At 38.1% G+C, this 24,498-nt stretch overlaps 2 protein-coding genes across 2 annotated transcripts in view; one reads left to right on the plus strand and one right to left on the minus strand.

Moving 5' to 3' along the window:
- The first annotated feature begins 223 nt into the window (after window positions 1-223).
- Window positions 224-16,795, plus strand: tax1bp1b (Tax1 (human T-cell leukemia virus type I) binding protein 1b). Its single transcript, XM_037676341.1, has 18 exons — window positions 224-339; window positions 1,480-1,673; window positions 6,876-6,978; window positions 8,708-8,898; window positions 9,021-9,179; window positions 10,029-10,177; window positions 10,285-10,375; window positions 11,157-11,342; window positions 11,531-11,782; window positions 12,022-12,192; window positions 12,395-12,467; window positions 13,169-13,287; window positions 13,404-13,529; window positions 14,060-14,146; window positions 14,627-14,822; window positions 14,929-15,080; window positions 15,548-15,633; window positions 15,912-16,795. Exons 2-18 carry the CDS (start codon window positions 1,497-1,499, stop codon window positions 16,108-16,110), a joined length of 2,517 nt encoding a protein of 838 aa, XP_037532269.1. The 5' UTR covers window positions 224-339; window positions 1,480-1,496; the 3' UTR covers window positions 16,111-16,795.
- A 2,079-nt stretch (window positions 16,796-18,874) lies between these two features.
- jazf1b (JAZF zinc finger 1b) overlaps window positions 18,875-24,498 on the minus strand; it is a 20,406-nt gene continuing 14,782 nt past the window's right edge. The window contains exons 2-5 of the mRNA XM_037677016.1: window positions 23,646-23,718; window positions 22,903-23,099; window positions 21,394-21,563; window positions 18,875-19,237 (exon numbers count right to left, since the gene is read on the minus strand). Coding sequence (XP_037532944.1) covers window positions 19,061-19,237; window positions 21,394-21,563; window positions 22,903-23,099; window positions 23,646-23,718 — 617 coding nt within the window. The 3' untranslated portion in view covers window positions 18,875-19,060. The remainder of the gene's footprint in view (window positions 19,238-21,393; window positions 21,564-22,902; window positions 23,100-23,645; window positions 23,719-24,498) is intronic.

The following is a 24,498-nucleotide window of genomic DNA, read 5'->3' on the forward strand; positions in this document are numbered from 1 at the left end:
GGGCCCCACAGTTTCAGCTGTGTGGGAGGGGCTACAAAAATAATACTCAAATACCTAAAATGAGACGTCACTCCAAACTACATTAGCATTGTTGTGTTTTTATTTTCCAAAAGTTTTGTTGTCATGTATTAGAGATTAAATTATATATATTTCAGAATTTTTCATCTTTTCGGGACCGTTTCATTGACGTGCATGTGTTTCTTAACAGAGCCCCCTTCCGGAAATGACGCAATGTTTTTAATCATTCCAGGAAAAGGACACGGGAAAACCCTGAACTGCGTCAACAATTGTTTCTTTGATACATTTGGTATTTTAGCCGCTGTTTAACATGGCAGCAAGGTAAGTTCAATGTCCATTTTATAACTATTACCATAAATACGATTTATAGCATTTATTTCTTGTCAAAACGCATTTAAGAGGTAGCTCAGCACAGGCCGTTGAGAACTGTTTACGTTAGCTATAACCTTGTCAGCTGCCGAGCTGTGCAGTTAAACAACCTTCTCTCTGTTAAATAACCTCGTTAAATAACCTATATTGGTGCATTTTAACACGCCGAGTTAATATTTTCCTCTGTAGTCAAACATTTCTTTCAAACATGCCGGTTAATTTGCGATTGAAGTGTAACGTGTTTTGACGTTAGCATTCCAGCTAGCTAGCAGCACAGCTGTTACCTAGGCGTTTTGTTTTTAGGCCTCAGCTCAAACCTCCTTTTCCACTACTTGACAATTTCAAACATTTTCTCTAAACTAGTACAGAATTGTTATATAAGCTGGTAGATTATTTTAGAATTTCTGCTAATTGGCATCTACGCTAAGTTTTAGACTATTTTCCGTCCCAGGCCTCGCCGATTAATATCAATACAGGCCTGGGAATGGAAACTCCCTTCTCATGTAAAGCTCTCTTTAGCTTTGGGATTTAGGTATCAGTGTGGTGTTTAAAACTTTTATTTTTTAAGAAAAGGTTTCCTTATTAGTTTTTCTAATTAGATGACTGTGTACCAGTGTATCTGAGTGAGTGTAATGCCACTTAGTGGGTAAACTAAATCGTATTATTTATTACTCGTTTTGTTACAAGTAAAATAGAATATATTGATAGCAATGACTAACTTGTAATAAAAATCACCCACCAAGCACAACAACCTGTATTTTATTTTCTTCATTCACAGGCATGCAAATCAATCTGAATGTTTATTTATTGCTGTCAAAAGTCGATTGAGTTTTAATTAAAACTTTTTTCAGCATCAGTGTTTTTATTGCCATTAATCAAGTCCACTCACTGCTGTTATGTCTCACCAAGTAAGGTTTTAAGAGAGAAGAGAGAGAACCACATCTGTGATTCCTTGTATTTTAATTCTGTATTGTTGTATAACTGGCTCTCCTTTTCACTATTCTTCTCAGTACTTTTTAATCAACATTAGCACTGCATAGGTTATCTTTTGTCGTTTTTTTTTTTATTGTGGATTTTTTTTTTTCTGTGTAGGCACTCCTGAACAATTTATGGCTTTGTACCTGGACGGGACTTTATTGAGCAAAAACATGGACACGTCGAACTTTGCCCATGTCATCTTCCAGAATGTGGGGAAAAGTTATTTGCCTCACGCTGCACTGGAGTGTCACTATACCCTGACACAGTTCATCAAACCACATCCTAAAGACTGGGTTGGCATATTTAAGGTGAACAATCGTCAGTGTTATCAAAGCATCTAAATGGAAAACAAAATGTAAACGACTACTAATTTTGTTGCAGAATGGTGTATTCTGGTTCTTTGACTACAAACTATTGTATTTTAATCTTGTACTGGTCAGTTCCTCCAGACAGCATTGTGCATCAACCACTTTACTGAACTGGTTGATCCACTTTGTGAAGGTACTGCTTATAAGAATGTTTGCTTGCAGCTTCTCAGACTGAAGAAGTCTTTTGGACAAAAGACAAAATATTTCAACAATGAAGAACTTGTCCAGAGGACCCGACTCTACCTTTTTAGATTTAATGAGTTAGGTCTGGGTTCTTGAGCATACATCAGGACTGTTTCATATTTTGGCTCTCCAGTTGCATCTTAACATCTATACATCTGGAATAGGGAATATGTTAAATGTTGCCTTACAAATGTGACACTACACACAGAAAAAGACAGTTACCGGTAACTTAAACAGTTGAAACGGTACAAGTTCAGTCTTGAGAAAAACTAAAGACTATTTCTTGTATTACAATGATGAGCTTGGTAGGAGGAATGGAGTATTTTGGCCCTTATCTCTTTGAGTGTCCCACATGGATCTCATTATAGGGAGTGCATTCAACCCAGTACAGTGGCAGTAATTTATATTAGCCTTGTCTGAAGTGTAGTGCAGCTCTACTTGACCATCATGCTTTTTATCTACCAGAGGTGAGATGAAAGCTTAGATTAGTTGACAATATATTAAAAGAAAACACAAACTTGATTAAATCTTTTTGGCTTTCTTTCTGTTTGATTACACTTCTTGTGTTAAGCGTTTGTCTTAGGGTTGAACTGAAGAATTAAAAACGGAAATATCCACAGCCAAATCATTTTGTTTGCATGAGTGTAAGTTTTTGAGGGTTAAACAACTGCTAAATTACTGTAGTGATTATATAATGTCCATTTGATTCCATTAGATTCAGTGTTTCCTCTAGTTAACTTGACATGGCGAGGTGCTCATCTCATCCATGATTTTTGTTGACGGGGGGACAGAGACATGTCTGAGCACAGCTTGTACCAACAGTTTTTGAACGAGAGCGGGTGTGTGTATGTACAGACAGGGTTTTTTTTGGGGTGGGTTGGGGGTGTTCGGTGTGAGAGAAGAGGCAATGTGAGCGCTGCCTTTTGCGTTTTAGCTAGAGCGCCTGTATTGCATGTCACTAGCTTAGCGCTATGTCAGTGCCGGGAGGGGACGGGGTTCGGTTTGGTAGGTGGGGTGCTCTGTTCCGTTGACCGGGTGGAGCACCCCGCTTGTATAATGGTAGGGGAAACACAGAGATTGTACAAGCAGACTTATAAAAAAGTAAAATAATCTAAATGATAGTCATAGTAAAATGTTTATTTTTATTTCTCTCTGAGGTTTATATCAGTATTTTATTGGCTTGAATTGTTGGAAAGTTTAAAGTAATTTGTTCTGAGACTACTGATGTCTTTAGTTAGTTGAGCGTTTGTGTTTTATGCTCTCTTTGTTTAGGGAAAAATATTTATTATAATTTTATTATTTATGAAGTATTTGTAAATGTGTGAGTACAAAAAATTGTCACAACCTCAGGGAGACTCGAGGCCATGTTAGGTTAGAGAGTCGGATAAGGGTATTATCTTGATACTGTTCAAATTCTAGATCAAACGCTCAGTTTTACCTGGGTTCCTCGGTGCTTTGGAACAGACTCCAGGTAGACACCAGCTGGCAGTGTCAATCTTTAAATAAGTAGTTTTAATCTTGTCTGAGCTGCAAAATTTTGTTAGTAAATGTTGAGTGTAGGATTGTAAATCAAGTAATCTTTTTGATGGTGCTGACAGATTAATCTTTTGGAGTCAACCACTTTAATTTACATTGATACTGATACCTGGATGTAATGTGCATCAAGTTGGGTTTTATTTCTTATGTAACAAATTTGGTCAAATCAGATTCACTCTTAAATTTGTTCTGTAAACACTTTATCTAGCAACCTTTGATATTTTCTTTCATGATCCATTACATCCATTGCTTGACTTTTAAAAATGTGTCACTGGTCAGTTGACTGAATTGTGATTTGTCAGAATGCTGGATTTTTGCAAATATTTTTTTTGTTTTGTTAAAACCAGTCTTCTGAAATATAAAATAAAACATCTTTTAAATTGATCATATAATAAATTCATGATTAACTGTGTTACTGAAGATAAGTAGATATTGGGAAAACAAAACCTTTTCTGCACTGCAACATGAGCAGCAGTCTCTTTTATAAAGGATTGTTGTTGAGGCAGGTTGTCTGTGTGGTTCAGAGAAAAGAGCTTTATAATTAAACTGTCTCCGAGCACATCCTTCCTGCATGATTCATTAACAACTCTCTCCTGAATCCATTCAGTCTGACTGGCACACACTGACTATGCATTACCTCCTGCAGCAATATTCCCACTATTTTCTGTCTGCATTCATACGGTATGGTTTTATTAAATGTCAGTGAAAAGCAGGGTTAGACATAAAGATATTCAGAATCTAGTTGTCTACCAAAAGTTTTGGTTATTTGCAATCTTCACAACAAAGGAGGTAATAAATCTCGAGTACAATGTAATTTAATAAGTATATTGCACAATGTATAAAGTTTACTATATACAAATTTTTTCAGTCAGCCATCTTGTGAACTGCTTAGTTTCCAAGCTACTGAGAGGCAGACTCTTTCAGGAGCTGCTGGAGTGGAGCTTCCTCGTTCTCCTCGTCATCAGACGCTGCAAGAGAGGCACTCGTAGCATATTTAAAATTCAGGGATTAAAGAAAAAAAAATCTTGACTGAATTTTTTTCTACACCTAGAGGTCACTCCACCCACACACACACACACAATACCATGCATTTGAGAGCTTTTTCCTGCATACGGGTCACTTCCCAAAGGTTTTCACATAAAGAGGAGTATGCTGTGTACATGACCTTAGTAAAAGTACACAGTATAGTGTTCTCTAATGAAGCGTTGAAGTTGTGAGAATACTTTTAACCTGCAACATTTAGATTCTTAAGATGGACATTCTGAAGGAAGAGAGGGGTTTTGAACAACTTTTCTGTAGTTTTGTCATTTCAGTGTTTTCAATTGAAGGAGATTGTCAGGTATATATAAAAAAATATATATATAGGAAGTCCTTTGCAGAGTATAATGAACTTACAATTATTTTATTTAATTTTGCCAAACTGACAGATTCTCCCCTAAAATGACTGTTTCATTGAAAGAGATTATATTTACAGGATTTCAGTTCATGTAGTCTTTTAATACTATTTTTCATATTTTATCATTTATTAAATTTTGTTTATCACAGTTAGTCACCTCTCAGTATGGTTTTTAATATAACCAAATTTAGCACCTCTAAACTGCCACAACATCTTGTTGTTGCTAAAACACTGTGCAGAACTAAAATTTTCAGATATTCATGATAAACTACAAACACCTGAAACTGACTCTGAGAACTTCATGAGTTTGGGAATCAAATTAAAGTTAAACGGAGACACACATTTTTTTTATAATCTGGGACATAAATATTAATGTTTTAGTGTTAAAATTGTCTAATTATAAGAACCAAAGCAGCAGATGCAGCCCCCTCTTTCACGGTGAGAGATGAAAACAGGCTGAGCGTGCTCAGACCTGGAGTTTGGTCTCACATGTGCAAGTTGCACAGGTCTGTGCGGCGATGACGGCACTCAGAACACATTGTCCTTGAAAATTAGTCCAGCAACACAGACTGGTGCTCTCACCTGCAGTCTCTCTTTTGAGTTGGGAACACGACACACTCCCACCTTGTATCAGGCGGTACGACCTGCTCTGATTGGGTAGAACTGTGACTCTGGTTCTCTTCATTTGTTGAAACTGGCGCTCATTTAATCTCTGTATCATTATTAGATTGGATGACTTTAAAAAGACCGAAACAAAACACATTTTTTCGCCCTTTTCATTTTTAAAGATGATGGAAATCCATCACAGCAATGGAGAGCTTTAATCTGTCTATTTCACTTGGTTGTCCACCGACAACCTCGAGGAGAGATCTGGTTGTCTGAGACAAAAATAGTTTGTGTTGGACGAACGGAAACCGGACCCTTGAAAAGTCAACCAAAAACTGGAGCTACCATTATTCACCGAGGGTCTAATTTTAGTTTTAGAGCTTTTCACCCTTGCTGTCCGTCATGTGTTATTGCTTCAGTCACAAATCTAAAAGTTCTTTAGTGTAGCCCTACACTGTGTCGTTTCTTATTCATACCCCCACACATACACACCAGACTGCTTTAAGTTCCTCCGTTTTCACCAAGCACCACCTCTGCAGCTCTAATGAGTGGGCTGGGAAGGGCTAGCCTTCAGTATCCACACTCACTAACTAGGCACATGTTTTAATTGCTTCCTGTTCTTAACTGCTGGAGACTGGAACTGCATTGCAAAAAAAAAAAGACGGGGTACGTGTTGTTGGAGCACTGGAGTTTTTATCTGTAGCTCTGATGAACACTCAACATTGTAGCTGCAGGCAGTTTGTGCACAGCCGAAACCTTCATTAAAAGAAATGTCTTGCTGCTTCTGTTCAGAGACATTTTCTTGAGATTTGCTTGGATAAATAACTTTTCTCATCGCACTGCCATATCTATGTTTGTGACAGGCTAGTTTTCTGGATTTGTTGTGGATGCACGTGTGTGTCTGTGTGTGCGCACACTAAAAAGCAGCCCGTTCAATGCGACGCTGATTTCTCTTGACAGTTTTATGGCACCAGTCTGAAGTTATGGATGTATTTTCTGCACTACCCCCCTCATTGGACATCGGTTAACAACACATAAAATACATTTAATTACATTTTGGTTTTCATTTTCAAGTCGCCTGTGTATAAAATTTTCACCTATTTTCGTCTTCCTGTTAAAAGTGAGTTGTTGCTTCGTTTCCACAGTTGGGCTTGTTCATGACGAGGCAAACTGTGACCAGGAGGTGATTGAAAGATGATAATTTTTTCTTTTTGGAAGACAAATAGGCATGCTCCTACGCTACTATTGCATGGCAGATTTAAAGCGGATCATTAATTCAGTGAAGTACCTCCAGTTTGACATATTTAGGAAGTGACATAGCTTAGATAAAAAATACCTCCCAGTTGGTCCACCATTGTTATTAAAGTACACTGATGTGGTTGGAGCATCTGGTTTAATAAGTTTCCTTCACTGTGACACAGGTTGGTTGGAGCACAGCAAGGGACTATTACACATTCCTGTGGTCGCCTCTGCCTGAGAACTACGTGGAAGGCAACGCAGTCAACAGAACCGTGGTCTTTCAGGGTAAGATCATACCATGATTTTCTATAACTTTGACACCTTTTAATGATCACACATAAGAGAGCTGTTCTGAGGACTGAAAGGTTTAGGACTGAATATTGGGAAATGTAACACTATCCCCTCACATCTACGTCCTGGCGTTAACTACATCTGAGTTTGTGTGTTTTTTTTTAATTCAATACCACTTCATAAGGAATGTAAAGTGGGTTGAATGGAACATGTTGGCTTTCCCTTTATAGATATTTTTTTATTACTTTACTTTACCAGGAAGAATTCCATTGAGATCATCAATCTCTTTTACAAGGGGTATGAACCACATCATTTTCTGCTTCTTTTAAACATTAGTTTTAACTCTTGGTACTCTTCACATTAAAACATTTCACACATTAGACATTTCACACATGTCTGCATCTGATCTGTTTAGAACTTAATTGCTGGTATTTTTATATTAGCTGTTTTTTAAATTTTTATATATATATATATATATATCTTGTGTGATTCCTTGCACGGCTGGGTCATATCATATCGTTCACGATAATACCGGTTTAAAAAAAAAACTTGACCGGGAAAATACATTTTATCATTATATGCTAATTTCATGGCGTAAATACGTCATCCCAGCGGTCAGCAGATTACGCTCACGTGGTTCATGCAGCGATATTCAAATTGCAAAGGTGAAGGCATGAATAGACGCATCTGCGCTGAGCACTGTTTGTACCAACAGTTTTTGAGCCAGTCAGCGCGAGGGAAGACGTTGCTATTAGCTTTTTAGCTAGCACGCTGCTAACTTGAAGCTATGTCAGTGCAAGCGGGTGGGGCGGAGGTGCATGTGGCTTGGTTCGTTAGACTGTGCACTCGGTTCTGTTGATGTGGCGGGACACCCCGCTTGTATAATGGTAGGGGAAACGCTGAATGCATCGACCACCGATTTATGATCAAGTTGGACCACGGAGCCTTACCTCAGTCTGTCTGTGCACTAACAGCAACTGTGCAGCTCAAACTTCGAGAGCAGCTGCTTTCATGAGGATCAGGAAATTGTCCGATGGCTGTTCTGCCAATGATCAGCAGTCCTTTCAGGCAGCATTTCATTTGTTTTCAACATTTATCACAAGTTTTGGAAGTTATCTCATTTAAAGGCAACTTTTTTTTCTTGTATGTTACATTTATGCAGCTCTTAAGCTTTCATTTTATTTAGTTTATTTGGGAACTGCTCCTGCACTTCAGTTTTTGTGGTGGATTTTGTTGATCTATATTTTGTGCAGACTTTTTCAATCTAAATAGCATCAGGATCATTTTTATGTTTATACTTTTAGACAATACTTTACTAAATAAAGTAATTGCAATAAAATTAACCCTTATTGTTTTTAGTTTTTTTCAGTTTTTATATAATACTGCAAAGCAACATGTTAAGTTAATTTTGTCAAATGAATAACTGATTTCTTTTTTTCTTTTTTTGTTAGATCACAAAATTTATCACTATCGTCCTAATGCTCTGAAATATCACAGTATTGTGTTTGAGACATTGCCCACCCCTAATTCCTTGTGTATGTTCCTTTGTACTGAAATTTTGGCCCAACAATTTCCTGCGCGATCGTTAAAATTCTAATCTTCGTAAAAGTGTGCTAGTATCGATCCGACGCACACAGGTCTGTGTTCAGGGTTATGGGTAAACATTTGAAATTTGATTTGCTTCTCTTTTGTTCAAGTTCACTGACTGCTTCTCTCTCTCCAGGATATTATGTGCCCAATGACGACGGTGAGTTCTACCAGTTTTGCTATGTTACCCACAAAGGAGAAATCCGGGGGGCTAGCACACCATTCCAGTTTCGCGCCAACAGCCCTTCAGAGGATGAGCTGCTCACTGTTGAGGATGAATGCAACTCTGACATCCTCGTCGTTACCACCAAGGCTGGCCTCCTTGAGGTAATTTACTCCCCACACAAGTGTTGATATTTGCAAGTTCAACCATTTATTTCGTTGTAAATGAGCACAAATGAAAAGTGTTAACTTCATGGACACCTTTGCTGTGTTTGTTTGTTACGCAGCAAAAAGTGGAAGAAGCTCAGAAAGAAAGGGATGAGCTCCTCAAAAACATGGCCCTTCTGCAGCAGGAGAAAGAACAGCTGGAAGTGGAGAAGGAGAGCCTGCAGAAGGAGTGTGAGCAAGAGAAGGAGATCTGTGCTCAGCTGAGGAGAGAGAGCCAAGTAAGCACAGTCCATTAGAAGAGCAAATGTCTTAATTGTTGCAGTTTTAAAAATAATCTGTTGACTTAATCCGTTAAATTTAAAATGCTGCTGTTCATTTTATTTGCTGTAGACATGCTACTTTAAATTGGCAGCAGATATTGAAATAATTTATAGTTTTAATGTTCTTGTCTTGGCCGTGCAGTCTCTTAGCACCCCCTAGTGCAGCAGTCCAATCACTCAGAGCAGTCCAAACTTGTGATACGCTGGAAGAGTAAATCACGCCCACACAAATATAAATGTCTACATTATCAAAGTCGTCGTTCCACTTTTTACAGCATAACATTAAGTCTTAAAAGCACTGTCAGTAATAATTCATCTTGCCGTCCTGTGCCATGAACCTTCTGGTTTTACAGGTTTTGCAAATGAAAATATGATTACTGCCTTTGTGGCTGTTAATTTTATGACTTTATTTTTATATGATTTTTTTTAAATGTGGTGTGGATGTAATACACATTTCTTCCCATAAGCAAATTGTAAAACTTTTATTTTGTTTTTCCTTTTTATGTCATTTTCTGAGTTCAGAACTTTTCTCTGAGTCATACCTTTTATTCTGATCTAGACATGCATTTCAAGGACAATAAATTTTTATGCTTTGTACACGTTTTCTACAAGTTTAAAATCGAAGGCAGAAGTGGAAACCTACCTACCTCAAGCAAGAACTGCTACTTTGTAGTTTAACGTTTTAACAGATTGATTCATATTGAGCTTGACACAAATATACAGACATGTGTTATTATTTAGAGTTATTCTTTATAAAAATCACCAAGCTGACATATTTAGTCATTTTATCTTCTGTTTGTCTCACAGGAGGTGCAACAGTCGTCCCAGGCCCTTCAGGAGGAGAAGGAGGAGGTGAAGAGGACACTGGAGCAGACCACAGCCAGAATTGTACAGTTGCAGGAGGATCTGATGGAAGTCACACAAAAAGACTTTCAAAAGGAAACTGAGCTTTACAAGTGAATGACTTTTTGTTTCATCTGTACAGTAATTATGATGTAATCATACTCAATAAATATTGTAATAAAGCAAGACTTAACATGTTTTTTTTTCATGTTCTCTCTAGTCTGAAAGATAAAGTGAAGAAAGTCACAGTAGAGAAGGAGGCTCTTGAGTCTCACCTGAAGAATGAGAAAGATGAAAAGGAACTTTACAAGGTAATGTGCAGTCCCCCCCCCCCCCCCCCGTTTGTTTGTTTGTTTTCAAAGTTTCTTTAATGCCTTTCCGCCAAAATGTCATTATAAAGTTTGTGGTTGGAGCTTAACGAGATGGCATTCTAATTTAAAAATGAATCCAATATACCAATATCAAACTGTAATGAGTTCAGAGCCTGATATTTTGGTCTTACGTGTTCATTCTGTGACTAACATTTGAAATGGTACGTTAAGTAGTTAACTTGGTGACGGCTTTATAATCAATGTATTGCGTTGTTGTCGTTTTAGGATCACCAAACTTAGACCTGCAGTTTGTCAACATTTTTATTTATTTTTTAATCTTTCCTGTTTTCCACTTTATGCTCCTGGGTTTATTGTGTGTAGTGGAACATTTGAGGCTAAACAGGGCATGCCTTATTCTGTCTCCTGCTCCGCCTGCTGTTTATGCGTCTTATGTTGTGGTGGGCGCTGCACAGGAAGTGGGAGAGCCACGTACTGTACTGTCGCCACAGAAATGGGTCTAAAAGCACAAATCTAATTTAACTTTGCGCCACCACACTTGGGCAGTTGCTGAAGGACAACTTTATAGACTCATCTTAATCTCTGTTTTGTGATTGAGGTCATGCAACATTTGTTTTAATGGTCTCATTTTAATACACTCTTTGAAATATGGTTGTTTACAGCATTGACTGAACCAAGAGGCAAAAAGTTTGTGTTATAAAATGATATTTTACTACTACTTTGGTGTGTATTTGTCTGTATTTCATTTTTACAAATCCATCAGATTCATCTGAAAAATCGAGAGCTGGAAAACACCAAGCTGAGTGCTGAGCTGCAGATGCTGAAGTCCGTGGATGTCAACAAGGAAAACACCATTGCTCAGTTTAAAGAGGAGGTGGGCCGCCTGCAGACATGCGTCACAGAGAAGGAGAAACAGTACAGAGAGATCCTGGCCAAAGTTTCCCCCTTGGTATAAACAAATCTCCTTTGTTTATTAAAATATTACACATTGGTAGAGTAATACACATAATAAACTTCACTATTAAATGGTACTTTCATGTATATTAATAATAAAAAGAAAAATAATAGAAATGCCGTTCCCTAATACGGCATTCATAGCAACTGATACATTTTGTGTAAAACATTTGCCTCGGGCAGGGAGACATGAAGGCCCTGAAGGAGCAGCTCCGGCAGAAAGAAGAGCAGCTCCAGGCCAACCAGCAGCAGTCCTCCCTGTTGGCTGCTGAGCTGAGAGACGCCTCAAGTACTCGAGACCGCACCATGTCCGAACTGTACCACATGAAACTTGAGGCGGACGCCCTACGCAAGGCCAAAGCTGAAGCTCAGGCTCATTGTGTCCGACTGGAGCTTCTGGTCGAGCAAATGAAGGCTGAAGCCAAACAGGAAGCGGTGAGAACCAGGGAAAACAGAGTTTTATGTCAAATTTTACATACAACTGTACAGTAGATGTGGTATACTGTAAATACGGTAAAGCAAATAAAACAAACTGTGTTCTTTACTGAATGCGAGTACATTTAGTCAAACTCATGTAAAAAATTTTAATATTTTATTTATAGTCATAGTCCTTACCATTGGTCAGTTACCGTCGTCTTAATTACATGGATTTGTTCTGCTTTTTGTACAACCAGGTTAAAGTGGAGGAAGAAGCTTCCATGGACCCGGCTGTCGTGGCAGAGCTACAGAGAGAGGTGGAGGACCTGAAGCTGCGTTTGCACATGGCAGCAGAGCACTACAAGGAAAAATACAAGGAATGCCAACGACTGCAGAAACAAGTGCTGAGACTTTCTGAACAGCAAGGGGTAGGCTCTGCAAGAAACCAGTTCAGTTGTGTCAGCTAAAGTGGAAGAACAGAGCATTTTATTTTTGAGCGCCTATTTATCTTAACAAAAATACAAGATAAAAAGATCTTGATATCAAAGATATGTATGTTTATAAGCTTTACAGAGAGCAAACAACATCGAGAATTATGTTCTAACCATCTGGTTTTTGTTTTATTCATAGGAGCTGAAGAAAAGCTCAGCAGTCGAAGCAGCTGCAGTTCCTGCATCAGGGAGTCCAGACACATCTGTGCCAGGTATCAGTTGTGTGTACGAATATTAACATAACTGCTCCAAAAAGTCTTTAAAAAAATGCTATTTTGTATTTAATGTTTTACTTTTTAAATTGACTCGAATAATAGTTTTGTTTTAATAAATTGTTTTATTTTTGTTATTTGCATGCTTAAGTAGAAAAAGGTGGAGCAACAAAAAATAACCAAGACATTAAACACGAACTTACAATCTTGAAGACTTTTGTCTGAAAATATTAATACATTTCCATTATAAGCTATGATTACATTAGATTTTATATCACATTTGAAACCAAATCCAGATTTACTAGTTTGTTACTCATTGTTGAGACTTCTTAATTTATTTTACAAACATAAAAGCTCAAAAGCAACAGATTGATTGTTTTGGACGGATGGTCCCTTTTTGCATGAAAAGCCTCTGAGAGTTCAACAGGAGGTTGGCTTGAAACGGCAGTGAAGGCTGTTTATGGGGCGGATCTGGTTGGCAGGCCACAGACTGATGAAGTCTTCTGGATGAAACTGGTCCAGATGACATGATTTAACCTTTTTTGTTGTTATCTACCTCCATGATTGAGCGTTCAAAGATTTTTTTTCGAAAGCAACATGTTTAATAACTGTACCTTTTACTCTTGAAAATGCTTAATAGGAACACCACCAGTCACAACTGTGGTTGCTTTAACAGTCTCGCTCGTTTTCTGACTGTACAGGCAGTCCTGGTTCTGCTGATCCAATGTTGGAAGCTATCATCCAGGAGAAGCTAAAAGGCATCAGCAGGGAGGCATGTGACAGGAATGACAAGTACAGGAAATGCAAGCAGATGCTGATGGTAATGTATACATGTATTTTTTGAGTTTATTTGCCCAATATGCAATAAGCTTCTGTAGTTTAAAGTTGTGGTATGGTGTCATGGAAGCCTGATGCTCAATGCTCATCCCTCTATAGGAAGAAAAGGAGCGTAGCTGCATGTTTGCTGATGAGTTGGCCAAGCTGGAGTTGAAATTTAAGGAGCAACTGAAGACCAACGAGAATCTGAAGTTGCAGCTGGCAGAAGCAGAAGATCGTTACAAGGTTGTTACAGCCAGAGCGCAGGAGCTTTGCATGATGCGAGCCGACGCTGGTGTTCTGGTGTGTTCAAAGTAGTTCGGTCAGAGTGGTTTTTTTACTTCTATGGTTGGTGTAGCTCAAGTATTGAGACTTTGTTGTATTTCCCCTTGAACACGGTTGCTCTGACAGTGTTGTTTATGAGCAGGCCTGTCTGTGAGACAACATTTTACTGCTGTTTATGTCAGGCTCTGGAGACGAGCAAAGCTTGGCTCGGGGGAGTCCTCTCTTGTTGCACAGCTAATGCTGTGCTTGGCTCAGGTCAGGCCAATATTGGCTTCATGTCTGAAGAATTCAAACAGGTTATTTTACTTTGAACAGTTCTGTACATAAATCAGACTTTAGCTCATGAAAAGTGTTTATGGCTCGGATCAGTTTAAGTCAAATACCAAGGTCTGACTGCATTTTAGTGACAAGTTTTTCAACCAGCACAGCATTAAGTGGAACAATAGAAGACGTCTTCTCATTTCTGTTTTTGTGTCCCATGTTTATTCCAGGGCCAGGTAGCTGAGAAAGGACGGGAGCTGAAGGAGCTGAAGGACACGTTTGCGCTCGTTGTGAAGGAGAAAGAAAAACTAGAGGTGGTCAGTGACAACTTTTATACTGACTTTTACAGACTTCTCTAAAAATTCCCTCAAGTATGCCATGCTCCTGCCATCTTTCCTCATTCAGCCTCGTCTGTGTTTAAAATGCCTCTAATTGTAGACGCAAACTAAATGAGTTCTTAAATCCCACTCCATTACTTTGGACCACAGTAAGGTTCTTCCAGACCTAAATTGCCAATTCTAGTTAATGCTGGTACAGTTCATAGGAGTGGAGTCATACTTTTAGAGGTTTAGACTGTAAATTGTCTTGGCGTCATCAAATGACATTAATAAAACAGTTTTACTCTGTTAAAATTGACAGCTTTGTTTAATTAGGGGTTAATTAAACTGATTGTGTGTGATGGTAAGTAAGAGTCTACAGGCTTGCTGAGATACAACACAGACGTATTCCTTACTTTGACTTTTTTATATAATGTGTCCGCTGTAACGTTTTGTTTTGATTGCTGCTACCTTCCCCAGGATCTCCAGAGGAGTAGCAGCAAGAAAGATGACCAGGGCGCCACTGAGAAAATCAGTTTGGAGGACCTGTCCAGTATGCCTTTAATCCTTCAATACCCTGTTCCTTACACCCATGATACCCCAACTCCTCTGCTGGTTTCTCAGAGCCCTAGCAAGCTGCACTTTGGGAATCCTTACTCTATCTCTGACTCAAAAGGTAAAACTTTTCTGGAGGTTCTATATATTTTCCACAAACTGTTAAGAATTATTATTATTTTTTATTTATAGTAGTTACATTTATGAATTACTGTATGTCCCAGCAGATGAGCGGGAAGAGGAGTTGTTCTTGGATGATCAGCCGCTCAAGCTGCCCCCTGTGGGTCCGCCCTCCTGGGACAGCAATGTGGTCTGTATCCAACCCACCCGCAACCACAGCCGGCCAGAGGACCACGAGGAGTCAGAAGAAAATAACAACGTAATGCTCCCTCCACGCAGTTTAATATTTACAAACCGCCAGTCGTTTTTCAGCTGCGCAGCACAGCTCTGACATTGCGACTCAGTCTAGTTCATGTACAGTGTAATATAAAGTCTGAATGATGCTGCAGTGAGACGTTAGGTAATCATCTTCTTAATGAACAACAGTCAGATCTGGATGTCTCCGACTTATTCTCATTTGAACTATTGAACTTGTTTTTCATAACATTGTTCTGCATATGACATACAAGAAACATAACATTTTCACAGTATATGCTTTTTTAAACATTACCCTGGCACCAAAATGTGGCTCCAACAGTGAGAGCATCGAATTAATATTTACCAACTTTCTATTTTTATATGTGCAAAGACCAATACAAACTGTTTTTAAAGATTTTTTTATGAAAATGGCTGAAGTTTAAATTCATTCTGCCTTGTTCATTGTTTCATTTCCCTTCTTTCTTTAAGGTTAATACTGTTGAGCAACCCGCAGCATCAGAGACTCGTAGCTCATTTGTGAATGATGGACAAAATGCCTTCTGCTTTGATCCCAGGTAACAACACCCCCCATGTTCCCACATCTCCCATAAATGCCATCCAGGTTTACCACTCCCCAGTCTGCGTGTTGTAACTTGTCTAACATGTTAGCTCCACACACCCAAATTTGTTGGCATTAGTTAAACAGCAGACCACCCACTTGGCATCAAGACAGATGCTCTTTATTAGCCCCCACTTGTGGTTTGCTCAGATCATTGCCTGACTGCTACCTAACCTAATACAGTCTCTCTCTATGTTCGTTTTCCCACCCTGCTGTTCTTTCTTCACGTCGTAGCATGGACATGAAGCGATGTCCGCTCTGTGAGGTCATCTTCCCCCCCAACTATGACCAGAGCAAGTTTGAGGAGCACGTGGAGAGCCACTGGAAAATCTGCCCCATGTGCAGCGAGCAGTTCCAGCTCGACTGCGACCAGAAGGTGTTCGAGAACCACGTGCTCACTCACTTCGACGGCCACCTGCTCAACTTTGACTGACGGCACAGGAAATGAGCACATCCAGTCCGCCATGTTTCCGTCAGCCACTGAAACGAATCACTGAAACTCTCTTCTGCATGCGACTGTGTGAAGATCCTCTCTTAAGGACCATTCTGACTTTTGCTTTCTCACTTAGAGATCCACTCGGAGAATGATGATCTAATTCAGTATGTAATGCGGGGCTTAAGAATCAGTTGGCAAACTTTTCTTTGTTAGTTTAAAGTTTCCATTCATTTAGATTAAAAAAGGTGCGACTGTTTAACATAAATATATATTTTAATGATTTCAAATGGACTTTGTTCTCTGTTAGACTACAGGTTGTAACTTATCAGGGAAAGAGCTGAGCGTTTACCAAACTGACATTTAAAACAGACAAATGCCTTCCCCTTTTGCTTTCTTGTTCAAGTCAGCGGTTTCTAGAGAGCAGCTTTGATGCACTATATTCAGTCAGGGAGAAATCGTCAGCAACTGTATCCATACATGATTATACAATATATCTTCAGATCATCTATTTTAGACAATTTAAAGACAATATTGTGACAGCCTCGATACATTGTGCTTTTTCAGTAGGTTTCTTTTGTTTGTTTTTTGGGATTCCAATTATGTCTTAAAACGATGTTTTTCATATCGGCTAATCTGTGCATGCAAAGCTTTTGTTTAATTTCCCGTTTGCTTTTCTTTTGCAGGAATAAGTTATTTCATTCATAATTTTTTTCTTTTTCATTAGTTTAGTGAGTTTTATGTATCTAAAATAAATAAAGTCTCTTCAAAGTTGAATTGTTTCCACATCTAATTATTAACCTGGAGCCAGAAGAACATATAAACTTTTATTGTACAATTTAAAACAAAAGTTTACATGAAGCAGCTTTTTAAAGAAATACAGAACATCTATTTTTTAACTTGTTTTTGTTTCACACAAAAGAAGTCACAAAAATCAATTTAATGCACTTACAAGGTGATGATACATTCACTGTACATTACGTAGTTCTAACACTTCCTTCCATGCCGACAGTATGTTGTCGCAATTCTCAACTGATTTTGAGATTTGGCAACACTCACGGCATGAAGATTTTATTCAATGACAGTCCCTCGTAAAAAAAAGTTGGAACAAAATAAAACACAATAGAACATAAATATATTTTCATCAGAGTCCAGTCAACGGGCTACTAAACGTTTCATCATGGAGAAGTTACAACTGAAATAAACTTGAGCAGGGAAAACTGAAACGACAACTCATCTGAAGGTAATGAGCTAAAGTGGAAAAATTTGTTAACAGTTTTATTTTGTATATTTAAGCACAAACTTACTGAAACAACAACAAAAAAAAATGTTTTTGTTGTGACTCCCAAAGAGCTGCTCTAAAGATTTGGCCTACAACAGATGAACTGGTTTATTTATCAAATACTCTTCGTTTGCTGTAGACGCTTTTTACAAGTCTTATTCGTCTTCTTTTGTCATTTATGTGATCAATGTTTTTAAATGTCACACCATGCTGAACGACACCGTCTTCTGGCTTTCTTACTGTTTTTGGCAAAACAAACGCACCAAATGTCTCTGCAACGAGTTTCCAACACTGTACATAAAAATCTAATTCTTTAATACTCAAAAGGCTATTATAAAGAGATTTTGTATTAAGCTAAAACTTGAAAACTTTTTGGCTTTCTGAGTTACAGTAAACAGCAGATAAAGAAAAAGTAGTCCTCAATAAACAATCCCATATCCCAACTTTTCTTTAAACATCCTGTTGGGTCAGAACAACCTATTTATCATGCAATAAACAGTAAACATCGGAACTATTATTTAACACAATTTTGAATAAAAAGTAGTTTATTTATGCTTACAGATTAGTTTATTTTCATTAACGTACCTGTTTCCAAGTCTTTTGAAAATAATATTTAGTTCCTTGCAAATATTTTTATCATCACTGCATCTTTAGGAATAAAAAATACCGTTATTTTGGCACTAAAGAGTTGCAGGTGTTTTTCAATGACAGAAATATGACTGTTAATGTCAATGAGCTGAATTTATGGCTATGGTATTTCCTTTGAATCATACCACGGTCTTAAAAATGTTATCCAACACTATAATGAGCAAACGGAGCAGCCTGCCCTGAAGCTACATGAGTTCTCGGACTAAAACAGTTTAAATGTGTACAGTTTTGGAATAGTTTACAATCCAAGGCAGCTACTGTTGAAATCACACAGAAAATCTCACAATACTATAAAACACCGGACATGAACGACGTGCAAGTGTCTACTCGTCACGTAAACACTAGAGAGAAGAGCAAAATGCTCATTGGCTTGGCAACATCTATAGAAAAGTGCGTCAGTCCCTTGCTGTAAAAGCAGCAAGAAAAATCTCTTAGTCCCACAGAAAGTGATCGAAAACACAAAGAACAATAAAAGAGTTCTCAGTAAAAATCATTTTTGCAACATTTGGGCAGGACTTTTGGAGCGGAAATGCTTGCAGAAAAATGACCTGAGATAATCGTTTGGCGCTCCAACTCAAGAACTGCAAAAATGACCCACAAAAGGGGAGGCCCTTTAAATTCTTGTCATTCAAAAAGGAAAACATACAACTGATTATTATTATTCACACCCAGGCTGATGGAATTTAATGCTATAAAATGTTTTTTTCATTCAAATCTGTCATATGTTAGTCTCAGAAGAGAGACAGCTTGATACCACGGGTAAAATTAGGTGCGTTTTTTGCCATTTCTCCTTAGCAACAAAGAGCTTTACGTGCAAAATACAAAACACTGAACTTAAGAAAAAATAAACAACTTGAAGAGAATTTAAAGTAGAATACTATGTCATGCTATCAAAACCTAGTGTTGTTGCAAAAAGGGTAAAAAAGGTGGGTAGGAGAAAGCAGGACCAAAATAGGAAAGTACTGCTGGTGATGGTGGAGTTCTGATAGGTGCTGATGAGAGCTGAGAGGCTTCAGACTCCTACTGCTGCATCTTTCGAAGAACATCTGCAGAGACGGGTGGGTGAAAGTTGATGGTGTGGTGGCGGAGACCCTGAGACGTTTTGTAGCTCTTCCCACAACGGCACTTAAAAGGTTTGCGCACCCTGATCTGTGTTCGGTGGCCATTCTTGGCGTGATATTTGATTCCATTCACATTCTGTAACGAGACAAGTCACATTACATTAGACCAGGGGTGCCCAAACTTTTTCCCTGAGAGGGCCTAATTTAAAATCTATCAGAGGGCTGCGGGCCCAATGCAGTAATACATGAAATACATACTTCTTTAAGTAAAGTCCATTTACTTATTATACAATTATTTACCCTTCCATTCTGTATAAAGAACATTACAGAACAGGCTGTGATGGTGGTGGGGTGGGGTCCTCCCCCAGAGAATTTTGAATAAAGTAGATGCCATTTTCTGCATTCTAGTGTATTTTACAAAGGTTTATTACAGTAGATTAACATGAAACAAAAGATGTAAACTCTGTTATTATTGAAATCTCTCTGACTGCAAAGCGTTCATAATGCAACACCACTGCAGCTCTGCAGGTAAGGGGCGTTCACTTCAGGACAAATGGAGGTTGCTGATTAGTCAGTTGCTAATGTGCCTACTGGACTGATTGACAGGTGGCGGGACTCGTGCAAGAAAAAAATAATCATAAGACTGTTGTCATTTATTCCATATTTATTCAACATTTATTCAATATTCAAGGGATATATATATATATATATAATGAACTGCTCTGGAAAGTCTTTCTTTTCTTTTTTACACCAGCAGCCAAAATGTTCCCTAACAGTGCTTTTCCTGTTGGTGTGCCTTTTTGTTTAACCCCTACCACCCACCACCTCCTGAAAAAAAATAAAATAAAGAGAAACGACTTGGAACATAGAGTTGTTGTCTTCTTAGCTTATTTTGAAATAATTTTACGTGGAAACTGGAACGTATGGTCACGGGTGAGCTCAACATTGGACTGGTTAAAAAGTTAGAAAATAAAAAGCTCTGCCAAGCAGAATTAGCAGCAGCACACATCTCTCTGTTTAATGAGGTTTTTCATCTGTGTGACTCAAGCTGAGCAAAGTCTCAAGGATCTAGAATCACAAAGCAGCAGCTGAAGTTAGCGCTTGTTGAGACCGTTTTCTCTGCTTTTTAAAAAGTGTGTTGTTGTGGGATGTGGGCCGGCAGAATGGAGCTGGGTGGTTGAATATTTAGAAGAAAAATCAAACATCTACCAGACAAAAAAAAAGGCATTTTTTGCCAAAAATACCCATCTCTATTGTTTGCAGAGTTATTATATTATGGTTGTTTGCAAGCACAAAAAGCAGCAGCTGTTAGCTGTAGCACTAGTGCACTTCATATCAGAATATTTCTGCTGTGCGATGTAAAACTGACAGTAGTAGAAAGATTTATTAAATATTGTTCAAACCTATATTAATTTTGGTCTACACCACACTCCGGCTAGCTGTTATCGCATCAATCTGGTCAAAATTAAACTCAGTTTCTTCAAACTAAGGTTGGTCAAAGAGCTATCAACTGAACAAGAAAGCTGTTAATTATTTTCTTTCCACAGAATGTCACTTATTTTGAAGTATGTCTTGTCCCTTTAAGACACAAGGCCCGACTCAGTCCTATTTATTATTTCATCCAGAGGTGTTGGTTATAAGTGGGACCTAAAAAATGCCTTTAGGAGAATATTGTTTCTCGAGATTAAACACCAAGATCTTTTGCTTATTTTATAGATACATTCATTTTGAAACACAGTACCTTATCAAATAATATTAACGCAAAGATAAAGGAACACTACACTCTGAAAGTACAGGTAGGATAGAGGAAATAATCTAGGAGTATCCAAATCCCTCTTGTAAATGAGTTCTCGTGGCTCAATGGGACTAACTTATTTAAATAAAGGTTGAATGAATGAAAAAATTGTTGTCATATTGTGCAATATCCTAAACTTCCTGATGTTTTTGGAGAGTTAGTAGTCACCAGAAGATGTTCTGTCCCCAACAGATGCTAACTGCAGTCTTCAACCTCAGACAAAGTCATTTCCTTTAACTCTGTCATTCACGTCAGCAAAGCAATTTTCTCAGGCTGCTCAGATTTGATCCCAACCACACACACCAGATGTGCATGGAAAATCGTATACAACTCCATATTACTAAGGTGGACTACATGTATGCATTTAAGTTGTTGTGCTGTTGACAAAAACTATTTTCCACAGTCAACAAAAACACTGTTTGACTCATTTTAGTGTTGATAGGAAGGCTACAAACATCACAGAGACGTCTTTTTAAAGGTATTTTTAAAGAACATACCTTGTATCTCTTTGTGCAGCCTGGAACAGGACAAGCAAAAGGCTTCTCATCTCCTCCATTCATGCTCATGGAGCTCAGGATAGACTTGGAGCTGATGGCACTCTCTGTGGTCCACGACTCATCACTGTCTGATGCCTCAAACTCGATATCTTCTTCATCACAGTCACTACCTGTGGAAATGGGAAAAAGGGCATTTTAACCACAGGAGGCCTTGATTTATGTTTAATGATTTCTTTGTGGCATTAACAATTCTAGTTTTTGAATAATCACGTTGACAATCATGGCTCCCCCATGACGTAACTTTTTTGTGATTTTAAAAATTACAAAAGTGTTGCGTCACAGTGGGGCCAATGGTCATTTTTGTATTTGCTAAGTTCACTTATTGTATTTTTCAACCTATAAGATACAGTTTTTTGCATAATTTACATACCCTGCAACTTATACACCAAAGCGACTTATTTAAGTTTTTTTCCCCATATTTATGAACCATCTCCGTGACCCAAAATGGAAAAAGCAGGTAAAAGATAATGGATGGATTTATAAACCAATTTTTTGCTGAGATATGATCGTTTTCATTCATTCTGACTGAAAATATTGAACACTACCATTTTCAACCACTAGATGGCATTTGAGTAGTATGGCATGCTGTTGTGTCATGTAATTGGTAAAAGAGGTTATTAATGACACATTTGGCTTGCCATAGCCTGCCACCTTCATCCAGCTCCAGGATAATGCCTGGAGCAACTGTCAAATCAGCTTCATTTCCCTGCGCTGCCCTGGCAAAATACAACTAATTTGACCATTGAAGTGCATTTATTAAGTAAAAGTTCAACTGAGACACACCTTTACTATAAAGTTGAGCAAATAAATAATTGTTTTAAGTGCTTATCTTGTTAAATTTTCAATAAATGCGCAGCGTTCCTTCTTCCAGATTTCCTCCCTCTGTGCGCTCCTGGAGCACCGAGGCAGCAAATACTTTTGAAATGCATAAGATTTTAACATTAAAGTGCATTTATTAAGTAAAAGTTCTACTGAGACACACTTTTGCTATAATTTTGAGCAAACAAATAATTGTTTTTTAATTGTTCATCTTGTTAAATTCTTGTTGAAGTTCTCCTGTGCACGCTCCCGTGGCCCCCGTTTGGCAGCCAATCGATTTTTGGCACAACACCGGCCCACATTTCCGGGTTGTCAGCGGTGATGCATCATAAATATGACTTATACAGCGAAGCGACGTATTTATGTTTTTTTTCCCACTTTATTAGACATATTTGGACTGATGCAACTCATACAGCGGTGCGGCGTGTATGGCGGAAATTACGGTATCTGTAGTGGCCACCTCGAACTGGGTTGATTTCAAAAGATAATTAGTTGATATACATCCAGTGATTACTTTCTGGGATTTTTGTCTCACTGGTTCACAAGATATTTTGCTAACGCTTCATACAAATAAGCACACAGACCTGTGCCACTGCGAGGTAATGCAGGGCACCTGGAAATGAATCCCACCTGTAGGTGTACTGCTGCGGAATGAAGAGCAAGGGGTGATTGGTGGGGTGACTGGCGGGGTGAGGTTTCCACTGGTGTGGCGAGGTGGAGTGGAAACATTGCAGCGTGACAGATTTCCAGTCAGAGACAGAGACAGCTTGGGCTGCACCTTCTTCTTCAGGGTCTCGTGCTCTTGTCTCGCTGCGTCTGTCATAAACCTGGTTTTAAAAGAGTATGAAATTTCTTCTTATTTGCTGGAAAAAAAAAAGTCGTTTGTAGGTTTGCTACTGTACATTTAATGCTCGGAAAAATAACACGCCAATAGGGTTTACAGGGGATAGTAAAGTCTTTGATAAATGGCTTTAATAAAAGTAAAACGTTAACACAGACATTGTTAAAGCAATAGTGGAATTAACAAATTAAGCGATAGCCACATCAAGATGTGTTTGTGAAGGCAGGGAGACGGTGGCAGGCTCTGCCGTGTTGCGTAAGACTTTTAAAGCATCTATTTAAGCCTCATATCAAAGACAGCTGGGATGAACTTAGAGCAGTGAAAAACCTCAGCTACACAACGCCGCAGAAGTTCATTTAAGCAATGCACCAGATGACGAATGAATCCGTCAGCAAAAGCTCTTAAAGGAGCGCAAGATACTTCCTATGAGACAGTAGCAATAAACCCTGATGTAAGAAACTTCATTTTGGTCAAGCGTTTTGCATAAATAGGGTCGATCTTGTTAATTCTGAAAGGAACAGCATTTCTTTACCTGTTGATATAACTGAGGGCAACGTATGTCGGCTGCTGCCACTCCTGCTTCTCCAGAAAACAGGGGTCTGTATCTAAGCAGGCAGAGGAAGAGACATTTTAGAAGAATTCACGGAAGATAAAATCTTGAAGATAAAATGTAAGAGGAAAATAAAATTAAAAAATACATTTTTTTAAAACCTACAGAAACATTGAAAATAATTGTTATATTAAATTTAAGGCTTTCCCCCCTTTTTTTTTATTTAAGCTCCATATAAAGGTTTAAGAGCTAGCCCTCTTATAAATATGATATGGCAGGGGTTCTCAAACTTTTGGGGCCCCCCTCATAACCCTCATATTTATTAAATCATTTTCTTTAATTTGTTTCTTTAATGTAATGGAAATATTTGTGTAACATAAATACTTAAAACCTGTTCTTTAATAGTGTTAATACAATTTTTATACTTTTAAACATGGGGTATTTTTCATTCAAGACACAATTAACAATAAATTAATTTCAACTTCCAAAAATTATAGTTTTGATAAAATTAACAGTATCAAAAACCACTTTAAATCTTTACCTATTCACATAATGAGCATAATAAATGTGTTGCCACGTCTTCTAATTATTACAGAAAACGATTTACATAAACTGAACAGAACCATAGCAGCAGTAATCATACCAATAACAGGGCTTCATTTGTAAACTGATCAATGTCGGAACGCAAATAGAGGACGACGGTGGAGGGGGGTCTCCTCCTCCCCTAGAAAATTTTGAATAAAGTAGATGTGATTTCCTGCATTTTGGTGTATTTTAATGGGTTGTTAAACATCTCTGTGCTAAAAAAAAAAAAAAAAAAAAAAAAAAAAAAAAT

The sequence above is a fragment of the Nematolebias whitei genome, chromosome 5 (assembly GCF_014905685.2).
Source record: "Nematolebias whitei isolate Nwh7 chromosome 5, NemWhi1, whole genome shotgun sequence".
NCBI lineage: Eukaryota > Metazoa > Chordata > Actinopteri > Cyprinodontiformes > Rivulidae > Nematolebias > Nematolebias whitei.